Source organism: Podarcis filfolensis, assembly GCF_964270895.1.
Source record: "Podarcis filfolensis genome assembly, chromosome: 1".
In the NCBI taxonomy this organism is placed as follows: Eukaryota; Metazoa; Chordata; class Lepidosauria; order Squamata; family Lacertidae; genus Podarcis; species Podarcis filfolensis.
Genome location: NC_139604.1, coordinates 101,391,860 through 101,406,620, shown reverse-complemented (window position 1 = coordinate 101,406,620; position 14,761 = coordinate 101,391,860). Strand labels below are relative to the sequence as shown.

The window sequence follows — 14,761 nt, the reverse complement described above, 5'->3', positions numbered from 1 at the left end:
CTGTATGATGAAAGATTGTTATGAGAAATGCTATATCTGTTTCTTTAATTGTACAATTAACCGTGCAACCCTATACGTGTCTACTCAGAAGTAATCCCATCTGAGTTCACTGGCACTTACTCCCAGGCCAAGTGTGTACAGGATTGCAGCTTTAGTTACAAACCACTGCTGCGATAACTTTCTTTCAACAACAGATTCAAAATATGAATCTTTAGAGATTAGAAACCTAGAGCTGAAAAGCCCTTTAAATGAACTAAGAAAAAGCAACATATCTGCTCACGTATATGACATTTCTCTGTATTGATCTGAAGACCCAAATCAATTCACCTGTACTTTTTCAGTATCATAATACTAATCTTAAACATTACAGGAAAAGCAGGGTGGCTCGAACCATCAAGATGCATTAGAATTTCCAACCATAGACTTACAATTTGTAGCTACCATTCAACCTTTCTTTTCCTTTCGGCTTGCTCAGCCATTTCACAACTGCCGCCTCAGATTTTCCAATCAAGTTTTGCTTTTCTGTGTCAGGAATAGGGATTAGTATTTTGGACCTACTTTTACTGTACTGTGAATTAGACTTCTCAAGTAAACATATTATGAAATTCTTTATATGGTGCAAATTATGTTTTTTACCTCTCATAGTATATAGACCCTTCCATTTCATTTTATTTAGCGACAAACCCATGTGGATTTTTGACTGTGCAAGCCCACCTCATCATAAAGTTTAGTACGTGAATGAGAGTTCATTGGTGTGTCAATGGGAGCTTTGCCCCCAATTTTCTTATGTGAGATTTTCAGTAGCTTTTGCCTTGGAACAAAATTAAACACCCAGAATAAAATTAATCATAGCTATTGCCTGAATACATCTGGTCCTCCAGATGTTGCTGGACGACAGCTTCCACCATTCCTTATTGTTGTCCATCCTGGCTGGGACCCAAGGGCACTGGGGTCCAGCACCATGGTTTCCCTGATCCTGCTTTAGTTATTATTATTTTTTACATTTATATCCTACCTTTCCTTCAAGGAGCTCAAGGTGGTAGACGTGGTTTTCCTGCTTCTCTAATTTTATCACCACAAGAACCCTGTGAAGTAATTTAGGCTGAAAGACAGTGACTGGCCCATAATAAGGTAAATATGGGGGAGTGGAGTTATTGTTTTGTTTTTATTATGTATTTTGGATTGTTTATCTTGTATTTTTATGTTGTGAACCACCCTGAGATCTGAGGATGAAGGGTGGTATACAAATTTAATAAATAAAATATAAAAAATAAAAAATAACTTGCTTAATTTCAAGGAGAACTAAACATTATTCTCTCTCTCTCTCTCTCTCTCTCTCTCTCTCTGTGTGTGTGTGTGTGTGTGTGTAGTAAACCTTGATACTACTTTTGTAGCCATAAACTAACACCCCAGTCCAATGTCTACATTCATATTTAAAGGTCAAGGACAAGGATGCATTGCTATTGCTTAACTATTAAACATAGTTGGAAGAATTCCTATTTTCCATATTGAGTACATCCTAAACTGTATTTCTAGTTCTGAAAAAGCAAAAACACCTGTCACATAATAAAAGGCATAATAGCATATGCAAAGTCTGAGTTCCTGAATGTGAATGCTTACGATATAGTTCTAAAACTGCCGTTTTCCGCCCTCCCTGTATGCTTATAAAAAAGTCCCCCATGGTAGTGTGGAAAACACTTTTAAAAAGTCCTAGGGGGAAAGTTTCCTAGAGACTTTGAAATCCTTCCTATTTCTGGTTTCTTTGGAGGTTTGTAAAATCAGCTCTCTTCTGCTGTCTCTCAACAAGGTAAAAAAAGGAAAAGAAAAATACCCCCTAGATATATTCCTTAGATTTTCTATTATGCTTCACAGGTTTTATACAGTTTCTGAAGTCAGTCTTATTTTTTTATTGTCTTTTTTATTTTGATCACTTTCTCAACCGCCCCAAAAGGGAGGGAATTAATATTTTTGAAACACTTTTGTGGGCATTATCAATCTAAAGGTCATGACTCAGGTACAATGATAAACTGAAATAAAGAAGAATTGCATTAAATTAGGGAGATTACCTATGGAATTCCTAAATTAAGTAAGGGAAGGGAATTACATATGGAATCACCCTTTTGTCTAAGTTTCATACCTTCCCAGATAACTAGCATAGTAAAATTCTACAATGAAAAGACTAGCTACTTAATTCAGATCAATTAGAGCTGCCATTTCAAAAAGTAAAAACCAGGGCAATCCCAAAGTTTTTGAGCTCCCCCCCCCAAAAAAAAGCCCCGAAAATGCAATTTTTCGATTGACTTGTCTAGGATCCAGGCCAAGGCACCACCTTTTGGAAATCCCCCGGGTGTCAATTCCACCTTTGAAATCCTGGTAATGTATGGCAGCCCTAGACCAATACAGACAATTTAGCTCACAGCCCTGCTATTAGGCCCTCATTGTTTCCTTAGGGTTGTTAGGTTGCTATGTGTGACTGTGCAGAAGTCACAACTGGCTGAATCCTGCGAACATGGTCTAGACCAGGGCTGGGGAATATGTGGCTCTCCAAAAGTTGTTGGGCTACAATTCCCATCATCCCTAATCATTGGCCATATTTGGTAGGGCTGATGGGATTTGCAGTGCGATGATATCTGAAAGGTGTCTCTGTTTCTTCAGAGTCCCTTCTCCAAGGGATGATCTACATGTAACTCTAAACAAATAATGTCCTGTTGTGTCTTAAATAAATACTAACAGCAGTTGCAGGAGAGCCTAATTTTCAGCAGAACCATGGCATGTAGGGAGGGAAGGTTTAATTCTCCCACCCTGCTGTGGTCATGACAAAAAGACGCAACAGCAAAATTGGACTACTGCAATGCACTCTATATGGGATTTCCCTTGAAACTTCAGCTATTGCAGAATGCTGCAGCACGGTTGCTTACAGGAGTGAGACCCTGTCAGCATGTAACACCATTCTGTGGGAATTTTAAATGAAATTAATTCATAGATCTGGTGGACAAAGAAGCTATATTTTTAACACCTCCTTTCTGCTATCTGATTTGGTTTTCAGGATGTGGTGAATTTGGAAAGTGCTTTTGTTTTAATTGTGTTTCTCATGGGATAGTATTAAAATTATGCAACTGTGCTTTGTTTTAATTTCTTGTTGTGAAAATTTGTGGGGTATATTTGCATGAAGGTCAATGTGCAAATATTTTAAAGAAATACATTAATGCTTGCCTTCCTAATCCTTAACTCAAACTGTTCATTCCACCTCTAGGATCCTCTTTGTCAGTCGTTCTTAGTCTTGAATCATTGCCTTTTCCCATTTTGTTTCCAACATTTTAGGACCTGCCGCCAGTGTTTACTCTGCCCTGTGAAGTTTTAATCCCAACCCAACTAACAACTTTCCCTCTCCTCACAGAAGATGACCTGCAAACTGTTTAGGTTCCTGAGAAACTGAAGGTTTTTCAACCATACCATCACAGACATGTGGAAGCTTCACCTCTTAAAAAAAAAAAATCTTTTCCTGCTTCCTGTAATAGTGTGTGAATTTTACTTTCTAGAACTAAGTGTTTTGAAATTGACTAGTTCAATTGATTTGGCATCTGCTTTCCTCCTCCTCATTTATGATTCAACATTGCCCAGACTTTGAGTCTATGTTATATTTTAGAGCCTAGTTAACATAGTAGTAGCATTCATATGGAAAGAGGACACTGAGGGTGAACTGTTTAAAGGATAATTAACATGCATTAAGCTTATCGTATTCTGGCTTGCCTCACTCTTACAGATGTGTACATACAACTTGCTCTGCTCTTAGGCTTTCCTCACTACTACAACCAACAACAAAAGAACTGAGTGTGGCGATTGCTAAATTGTTAGGCTTGCATAAAAATGTGAATTTGAAAAAAGAAAGCTAAGGCTGCACTCAAATTCAGTGTAAACAGCAAATAAGAAAAAAATAAATTAAAAATAAAATAAAATTTAAGCCACCAATGTAAGCTGTCATCGTTCTCTCAATACAGCTTTATACAACCAAGATTGTTGTGAAATAGGACTTCCGGGTTGGCGCCATCGCCGAATGGCGGACTCCCTCCGAGCTCCGGAGGGAGCCGGCTCGGCAGGGGCTGGGTTTTACCGCACCGGCGATGCGGGGACCCTTAGAAACCACGGCCACGGGGGCCGTGGACTTGGAGACTCGGCTAGCACCGCTAGCGCCCTCCCGACTCGTGAAGGAGCCTTTTTAAAGGCTACGGATCGGGTGCCGGGGAGAAGCGTGGTGCTTTGAGTCCTCTGCCATCCCTGCCGAGCGAAGCCGCATGCCATCCGGCGGAGAGCGCTGACTTCTTCCATTGAGAATTTGGACTTTTAACAACAACCCGTGAGTAAATTGGAAATCGGGTTTAAAAGAAGAAAAATTTTTGGGATTTGAGACGAGCGGGGGGGGATCTAAAAAGGAAGTCAGTCCCCCTCCCTATTGTAGACATTTTAAAACAAGGATTGGGAAGCCAAGGCCCAAAAAGAACGGTATCTTTGCTAAATTAAGAATTCCATGATGGGAAAGTACAAGAATTGTGCTGGAGGAAGAATTGAAGGAGAAGGAAAATGCACCCCCCTCCCTGGGAACCGGGGCGATTGAGGAGTGAGCCTGGTGAAAAGAGCCGGTGATTTTGACAGCTGTCAAAGTAGCTGTCAAAGTCGGAATATTAAAGAGGATTTTATTACAAGGACCTTGCTGGTCAAATTTGTTACAACTTGATATAATTTGTTAAGACTTGAATACAAAATGGCGAAAATACGGAGAACAATCGGATTTTTGGAAACAAAGTTACAACAACCCCCCTAGAGGAGTTTCGGGACATTACAAAGATGGGCGTAAGCCGGGAAAAATACAACACTCCGGAATTTCACAGAACTGGTTATCTCCTGGGAAAGCTGCAAAACGGAAACTGAATCTTGTCTACAGGGTGTTTAGACTAAAAGGAGACAACAGAATACCTTACTGAAGAAGGAAGGGACTGAACGCAAGTTTTTGTTCCTGAATAACAACAACCCATGTAGAGTTACTAAACTTCTGAATAAGAAAGTTTTAGCAGCGGAACAAGAGGAAGCTGGACTATAACCTTGAAAGAACAATGGGGGGAATTTTATAATTTGACATTTTTAAAGATTTAGGAATTAATTTTTAAAGAAAGTAATCCTAGAAATGGGAAATAATTCTGCAAGGAGTTGGGGGAAAAATGGGATTGATGGACTTAAGATTTCCAGGCTGGAAACATAGATTGGAGGATAAGGGAAATTAAACCGGGGAAGGGGAGGGAGAATTAGAATCCAAAGGCTTGCAACTATTTTCTGAATTGGTTTTCTTTTTTCTAATATATTTTTTATTTTTTTATACTTTTATTCTGTGTGCTTTTACTTTAATGGGAAAAAAGGGGGACATTGTGGAAAGAAAAGGGGGTGGGCTATGGGGAGAGATCTTTTGCTTTTTTTTTTATCAAGGGTGTTGCATAAGGTTTGTATAAATTTAAATTTGAACAATGGGGTATATAAATTGTGCTTTAAATCAGAAATAGAACTTGTGGAAACAACAATATGAAAGGGGAATACAGTAGGGGTGGGGGAAGGGGGGAGTCCCAGAAAGTGGATGTTTGAAAATAAGGTTCTGAATGTATCTTCATAATTTCTTTTCTTCTCTTTCTGTATTTTGGAAACTTCAATAAATATTATTTAAAAAAAAAAAAAAAAAGATTGTTGTGAAATATTTGCAGTTAGAACAGGGGGTGGGATAGCTCAGGCCTAAGCGCCAAATGAGGTCCTATTTGACCCTTGGGACTCTCCACAAACCACACCCGCTCCCCAGTCACAATACCTGTCCTTAGGCCGCACTCCCCACCAGTCCTGCTTCACAACCTTCTTGAGTGTTTTTGCCTAGCTGGAACGTGTCCTTGAATTCTGATTATGCCTTTTCATTGCTATGCCCACTTTTTGGCTCTGGTTCCATCTTACCACTGGCAAGTAGTCCCTGGAATGCTGCCCAGAAGGGAACACTGCCCTTGGGCTGCAAAAGGTCCCCCATCTCTGAACGTGAGAAGTTGAATGCCCTCCATAAAGGATAATACATGTCACTCTGTAGAGTAATCAAGAAGAGCTGAAGAATGACTTCTTTGCCATACAAATTGCAATCTGCATAGAGGAAGAATATGCTAACTCTGGAAACAAGTGTTTTAAATGTCTAGTCAAACGGAATCTACTATCTTTCTGAAACTTCCTAAGATGTATTGATGACATTTACATAATCTGAGCAAGGAAGAAAATGCTTGTCACGTTCCGCTGAGACTTCAGCGACTTCTCCCCCACTATTCATCTGAATCCACAGCAAGTTTGCTTTCTGGACACAACAGCGACTAAGCAATTGGCATATAAATGCCACCTCACACCAGACACATACCCTCCAACATTTCTCCAATGAAAATAGGGACGTTCCATTCCGTAATAATTATTTTACTATTTATACCCCACACATATTATTGGGTTGCCCTAGCACTCTGAGCAGCTTCCAACATATATAAAAACATAATAAAACATTTCTCCAATGAAAATAGGGCCATCCCAAGGAAAAGCGGGACATTCTGGGATCAAATCAGGAACCAGGACAGCTTCTCTAATTCAGGAACATTCCTGGAAAATAGGGACACTTGGTGGGTCTGTAGACAGCTACTAACTAATACACAAAGCTGCATGCATTTTCCCAGCTAACACCAAGAGAACACTGCATGATTTATCTTCTATAGTCAGCTAGGGATGCTGTGCCTAACAGGTTTATATCTGGCATTCATGAAACAACAAATTTCCATGCAGTTAAGTGAAGTGGCAGCTTGACAAGGATCAACTTGTGGGCAGGACATGACCAGTCAGTGGTATATTACAAGGCAATTCTGTTGGGCAGACCTACAAACCTGGCATGGGATTTTCCCACTGCAAGGGCCTGACTTTCCTTCCTCTGTGTAGCTAGAGCTTTGTTTGCTTCTTTTTGGAATGTACTTTTTATTCATTTTCATCTTTAAACTGCTTAACGTGGTTGCATTGAGTAGTTTCTTTGTGTACATTAGGGCATATGACATGCACAATTACATAAAATAAAAAATAAGCACTCAGATAAACGTTTCTGAATAGCAAAGTTGTGTTGAAGTGTATATACTAAAATTATTACAGTTACTACAGATTGCTTTGATTGGTGACCATAGAAGTTATAGGAATTTATAGGAACGCAGTGCTGTAAACTAAGAGTACTGTTCTACCATATGCCTCATTATTTGTATAATCAATAAAGTCACACCAGACTGCATTAAAATTGTTGTGTTTCTTTTGACCTCTTATTACTTTTAATTTTTGTTTCAGTTTTCCCCATAATGTTGTTTGCCCAATTGCATTCTACCATTCCTCCATAGTTAATAATTGTAATGATTTCCATATCCTAGTAATAATTGTTCTTGCAGTGGTTAATAGATGGTTATGAGTTCTTTGTTTCTAGTTTGCAACATATTGTGATTATACATGTTAAGTAGAGGCAGTCCTGGGGTCACGGGGACTGTCTGCCTTATAATCAAAAGTATTTCTGTAAATACATTTCCCCATAACTTTTCTCTCTTTGAACACTTCCACAACATGTGCTGATATGTCCTTATAGTGGAACATCCTCTGCAACACATGGAAGAACTGTTTGGTTTTCTATACGCTAGGTGTCTAGGGGTTAAGTACCTGCCATGCAATTTTAATGGCTCTTTCTCTGGTTGTTGTCCAGGGGTCATTTACCTTTAACTTTACCTGCCAATATGAATTTGCTACCTATATGGACTGTGGTTTTTGTCCACAACCTGCTCCATGCCTCAACGGTTCGAATCTGCGTGACGAGGTGAGCTCCCATTGCTCTGTCCCAGCTTCTGCCAACCTCGCAGTTCAAAAGCACACCAGTTCAAGTAGATAAAAAGGTATTGCTACAGCGGGAAGATAAACGGCGCTTCTGTGCGCTCTGGCTTCCATCACTGTCCTCCGTGTGCCAGTAGCAGTTTAGTCATGCTGGCCACATGACCCGGAAAGCTGTCTGTGGACAAACGCCTGCTCCCTCGGCCTGAAAGCGAGATGAGCGCCGCAACCAATAGTTGCCTTGACTGGACTTAACCGTCCAGGGGTCCTTTACCTATACCTTACCTCACCATGCCTCTTTTTCATTTTCTAAATCCCAATTCAGATCCCACGACCTTTTAAAATTTTGCTGAGGACAAAATTGTACACCTATAGTAGATTTATACGAAGTTGATATTAGTCCTTTTGTTATTATATTTTCTTCCACTATTATTTTTTCATATGTTCTTAATTGTATTGTGGCTTTGTTTTTAACCTCAGAATTTGTTTTAAAGGACCTTAATTGGTAGCCTAATAGCCATGATATTCAAACATTCCCCAACTGAATTTGCATCTCATTAATGGTAAGTGGTCATCCATCTTTGTAAATATCTTTCAAATAATACCATTGCTTTTCTTTCCACATATCTATATTATAGGCTCTATATTTATTTTTGAAAAAATATTCTGAAAATTATTCCGAAAATAATGAGCCAGAGGCCTTGGACCAGAACCTTTGCCCATTTGTTCAAATCTTGAAAGTTGTATGAATGGATTTGTAAGCCAATGTAAAGAGTGGATTTTTTTTAAGGTGTTACTGTTATATATTACCATCTATTTCCAAAACAAAAAATTTTTTTTCCTGCCAGTAGCACCTTAAAGACCAACTAAGTTAGTTCTTGGTATGAGCTTTCGTGTGCATGCACACTTCTTCAGATACACAGAATCTGTGTATCTGAAGAAGTGTGCATGCACACGAAAGCTCATACCAAGAACTAACTTAGTTGGTCTTTAAGGTGCTACTGGCAGGAAAAAAAATTTTTTGTTTTGACTATGGCAGACCAACACGGCTACCTATCTGTAACTGCATCTATTTCCAAGTTCTCTAATGTGCTCCATTGAGTTCCCTTATTTCCAGATGTTCGGTATGTCATGTTGCTGAGTTGAGGTGTGTCGCAGTAGCTGTTTAAATTTGGGAGTCCCCATCCTCCAACGTTTGGGTGAAGGTACAGCAAAGATTTTTTAATATGTGGTCTGTCTGATTGAAATATGAGTTTGTTAAGTTTTCTTTGTCATCTGGACATATGGGCTGGACAGCTTTGCTTGTTTTATCTTCTCCTTCTCTTCCTACCAAACTAAGCACCTGTTGGTGGAGTCTGTCCAATCGGAAGGAAAGGGAGAGGATAATGACAACTAGGTAATGAGGAGCTGGGCCCTGCATCAGAGCGTATCAAAGCAACAGAGCGATGGTTTGGCATGCAATCTGTCTTACAAGAGAGCAGGGTTCTTGGCGGGCACTGTAACATGCCTCTGATAGAAACAAGATGCCTATAGACTAAGGTTTACCAGACGTCCCCGTTTCCCGGGACAGTCCCTGGATTTACAGTCCCCATACAAAGTCCATTGAAGTTGAAAAGCGTCCCCGGATTCATTGAAAAAAAATCTGGTAACCTTACTGTGGACATCATACTTGCAACTCTAGTGACAGTCATGATCAACTATTGACACTACTGTTCATGAATTACAAAATTTTGCATGGTATTTTATTTTCTAAAAGAAAACAAAAATAGTCCCCATCCAGCCACTATTGCAGAAATAGTTTCACCATTTTGGATAGTTAACCTGAAGTGTATAGTGTGTGTGTGTGTGTGTGTGTGTGTGTGTGTGTGTGTTTTAAGAGTACAAAAATGTTTTCTCTCCACAGCAACATTATTCACTTTGCAGCAAGGCTCTTCTTTCCTTCATTAGCACACTGCTAAGGGAGAAGCAGCTTTCATTGCTCCAAATAAAGTCCTCAGCAAATAGATATGGATATCAATACTTTATTTGCAAAGTGCTTGACGTATTCAACACATGCACCATTATGGAAGGCTTTAACTCCAAGCAAAAAAGATTTGTGGCAAAGCATATGACCTTCTCCCCACTACAATGGCCATCCCCTAATTAGGCAATGCATCTGATAGTCATTAACAGGAATGAGATAATGAATCACTTTCTCTCTTCTTTGTTAATTTGCTGTAACCAAGCGGCTAATGGATGTCAGAGCTGAGTGATTGCACTGATTATAGTGATTTATAGTTGCAACAAAACAATTTAAAACCATTCTGATTATTCATGTTAAAGATAGTTTATGTTTTGTTTACTAAATATTTTACATCCTTTTTCCTGTCCCCCTTGCAGACTTCCGTGTGCAGAGCAAAACAATTCTTTCCGGAATTTTTTAAAAGTTTCAGTCTGGGGATTCTTTCTGTCTTTTTCCTTTCTGGTATTGTTTCAGAGTAAGACTTTTTATTTTGTTTATAGAAAAATTTACCCAGTAGAAATGAAAAGCCTTAGGGTGGAAAGAAAACTTCAGTGGTGCCTAGTTCAAAAGGAGGAGGAAATAAGAGGAAATAAGGCAAACTTCAAGCCACTTTACCTTGGGGCTCTCAGTCCCTTCCTCATCCTCCGCAGACACATCAGTAGCAAGTATCTCTGCTTTGATGATACCCAGAGCCCTCAGAATCCAGCTGTGTTGTCGTTTGATTTGCCTCTGTAGTTCCTTCCACTGACTTGCAATCATCTGCAGCATGTCCTTCAGTCCTTCTCGCAGAAAAAAATAAATAAAATGAGAGAGAAACAAATTAAGTCATGCATTCGACTTCATCCTTTAATAACATTATTTATACTAAAGGCAGCAAAGAATTTCCCAGGGGAACAAAAAGAACAGGGGGGGGATGAAATCCCCTTGACCTTAAGTATTTCATCACACTTTACTGAGAAATCTGATCTGGAATTCTAACCTATTGACATTGCAAACGACTGGATGGGACCAAAATGTGACACACGTGGCAAAACGTGATCTGCTATAAGTTCTGACTGAAAACAGAAAAATAAAGCAATATATGTTGAAGAAGGGACGTAGGTGGCACTGTGGTGTAAACCACTGAGCCTTGGGCTTGCTATTCAGAAGGTCGGCGGTTCGAATCCCCGCGACGGGGTGAGCTCCCGTTGCTCGGTCCCTGCTCCTGCCAACCTAGCAGTTCGAAAGCACGTCAAGTGCAAGTAGATAAATAGGTACCGCTCTGGCGGGAAGGTAAATGGTGTTTCCATGCGCTGCTCTGGTTCACCAGAAGCGGCTTAGTCATGCTGGCCACATGACCCGGAAAAACTGTCTGCGGCCAAACGCTGGCTCCCTCGGCCTGTAAAGCGAGATGAGAGCCGCAACCCCAGTCGTTCATGACTGGACTTAACTGTCAGGGGTCCTTTACCTTTAACTTTACCTTTAATGTTGAAGAAACAAGTGACAAATTCATACTTCAGCCCTGTTCACTGAACAAAATGCTGTTCCAGACATATATTAGCTATTGCCCTCATCTTCTTCTTCTCTCTCTCTCTCTCTCTCTCTCTCTCTCTCTCTTTAAAAAAAACCATATTTAACAGATATTCAGTGACCTATCAGGCTGTTTTTTTTGAGAGAGATACATTCAGGAAATTATGCAAATCAGCCAACTGGCTTAACATAGCATGAATGTTTTGAGAGAAAAGTCTGTTTCATGTTCTATCAGAGTGTATGCAGGTAGAGAAGTAATAGATGTAAAAACTCAAATAATAATCACACTAAAACCCAGAGGACAACTTCATCTTGAGGGGAGATGCCTTTTTCCAACCAGACCAAAATAAAGTCTCAAATTTCTAGGCATCCTATTAAACCATCCTATTAAACTAGTCATGCAAAGTTCCAAAAACATGACAAAAGTTATTATTCATTCTGACTTAAGGCTTTTACTGAAAAGGACAAGCATAACTAAAGGAAATAATATTCCTAATCTTAAAATCTTTCCTAATAAATACTTTAAAATTGCAGTAAGAATTAGCTTAAATGGCAAAGGAGCATTTAGCAATGCGATTACTCATGCTGACTATGTAAAATATATATATGTGTATAGATATGAAATCCTAATTTATCACCTTAATGTTATTTCCATAGCACCTACATCAAAGAATATGTCAGCGTGAAGTTTTCAGTGATGTAATTTCAATTGAAACTCAGCTGAGCATTGAGACCAAAATAAAATGAACAGACTATTTGCTGGCAGTATTTCATTTTGTAAGTATCACAGCATTGTATGCAGTATATGAAACATTTATAAATCTTGAAGGTCAAACTGATAATGTAAATATTAATAATACATAAGGAAGTGAATATATGCAGTAATTTACAGCAATGCTTCTTTATTCTTTAATAGTCTGGAGACATAAAGACTTGCAATAATTCAGAAGGATTTACCTGATTTGTGAGATACTATAAGATCAAGAAGTTGGCGTCCTTCTTCTACAACAGCTTCCTTCAAAGCACAGTGGCTGTCTACATTCAGCTTAAAACTCTGCAAGGGAAATTATATATATATGTATATATATATATTTATATATAGCCTGAAATGGTAGAGATGCATTCTAACATAAAGCATCCGTACTAAATTACTTGCTATTTTTATCAAGAACCGCAGTGCCATTTACCCAACAGCCACATACATTTGCAATACTGAATATTGCAATATATTGATATTTCAGAACGGAGCTCAAAATGTTTCCATAAGATTAGCAAAGTGCATCTGTGTTGAAACAGCTGACAAATCTAGAAATTCATTAAGTTTTATGAAAACATGTAACCTGTAGGCAATATGTTGGAATAACAGTGTCCTATAAAATACACTGAACTAGAGCCATCAGTTCTTGAATGCTCTTTTTTCTAAATAAATAAATAAATAAATTTAAATATTGGAGAATGAATGATTTCTATAAATATATGCAGCGTACATTTTTATCCAGTAAAACAAAATATTGCAACAAATTCGTTCTGTTGTTCAGGTTCACGATAGTCCACTATTGTATTTATTTTGGTGGTAATCAATTTCATTTTGACAACTAGACATAGGAAGAACAACAAAGGAACTTGAGGAACTCTGTGTGAACTTGTGCACCTCTGAGTATTTGATATATGTCACACAGCAGTCCTTACAAGGGAAGACCTGCAAAGTTTAATGGAAAGAATCTTACATTTATACACGGAACACAACATACTCATTCTTGCACATTTATAGCACTCAGCCCTGGGGGAAAGTAAACCCACCCCCTTACTGCTCCCTTTCCCTTCCTTTACTCCTAACTTCACTAGAAATGATAGGAACAATCTCTCCACCTGTCAAGGCAGAAAGTCCTGCACGTTGCCTCGCTTTGAATGTACATAGCTTTGAATGTAGATTCAAAACAGCTGGACCCAGGAGAAGTGGATGGCTAGAAGATTGCCCATTTTTTGGATGATTTGGAAGGGGCTAGAAAAATTGTAAAATATACTGACAGCAAAGGTCAAATGACAAATCCTAGCAATATGATTTTGCAGTGTAATGATGTGCACATTAGTCTCATTGTATATATAAATTTCAGTCAGTGTTTTATTGTGGGCGGTGGGCTGCCTTGGAAGAACTTTCCCTGAAAGGGGGCACAGAAACACTGGAAACAAACAAACAAACAAACAAACAACAAACAAGGCCATTTGATATCCAACCACCATATTGATTCTTCACTACAGTATTTCAACTGTACACCAGGGTGAGGATTCACTTTGGCCCAGCCGGATGGATGCAAAAGTGCCCACTCCTCCACAGGCCACTTTGGGCAGATGGTTGGGTCAGCCCATGTGGCATCATATGACATCAGAGGAGTCTGTTCCTGAGCGGAACCAATTCCATCACGGCTTGCATCCAACACTGAATTTAATCTATAGGTGTCTTGTGAAACTTTGAAAGCAACCTGCCTGCTCGCCTTTGTCCCCTGGTATGTCAGTGAGGAGCAGGCTGATAAAACACAATTGCCGCACACAAGGCTCTCGTGCCTTTAAAAGCAGCACAGCAGTTGGCATTTGGGCGGCTACAGTTTGCTGTATCATGTGAGAAATGCACTGTCAAATTCTATAAAGAAATTAAAGATGGAAGACCTCTCTCTGTCTTCGTATCATTAGATAACGCTAATCAATGATCATAGAAAGCCCCTCCCGAAGCCTCCAACACAAATTTCATGCTGTGCTATTTATTTATTTTTTATGGCATTCAGTTTGTCATCTAGAAATCTTTTAAAAACAAATATTATATATTTTAGGGACCTAAGGAACCCAATTTAAACATTTTGATTTTCTACAAGGATGCTCACATTTAAAAACTGAGACGGCCCACAAAAATAACTTTTTAAATATATATTATTAGGCAAGTAATGCCAAAACCGGAATGAAAATGAGACGGAGCCAAAAATATAAACTGGGTCAAGCATCCAGAAGATAAGAAGAAGAAAAACAACATTACTTTTTGTGCAGCTCCTTTTCGTAAAGCTTCACTTTCCATGAAACCTTTTCTGGAAGTTCCTTTCATGAAAGTGAGCTCAGACAATATTTAATTTACTGTTTACTTAAAACAGGCTTGTGTTGAATAGTTTGTAATCATGCACTTCACAAGAGATGTACCATGCGGGTGCCTCATATAGCAAAAGAAAACCTAAAGGGCCCGAGAGTAGGTTGGATAATTTCATGTAATTGAAGCGGAGCATCGATGCAGCTGGATGTAGCGCTGCCTCAAGATGATGGGGATGCGTTTGATAGGAAAATTGGAAAAGATGAGGTATTCTTCTTCAT

The 14,761-nt window shown here is 39.0% G+C and overlaps 1 protein-coding gene across 6 annotated transcripts in view; it reads right to left on the bottom strand.

The window, feature by feature from the left end:
* The window catches only part of AKAP6 (A-kinase anchoring protein 6), a 239,895-nt gene that overhangs the window by 135,587 nt on the left and 89,547 nt on the right, over window positions 1-14,761 (bottom strand). For all 6 annotated transcript variants that reach the window (XM_083608609.1, XM_083608610.1, XM_083608607.1 and 3 more), the window contains 2 exons: window positions 12,368-12,464; window positions 10,517-10,680 (listed from right to left, as the gene is read on the bottom strand). In XM_083608609.1, coding sequence (XP_083464735.1) covers window positions 10,517-10,680; window positions 12,368-12,464 — 261 coding nt within the window. The remainder of the gene's footprint in view (window positions 1-10,516; window positions 10,681-12,367; window positions 12,465-14,761) is intronic.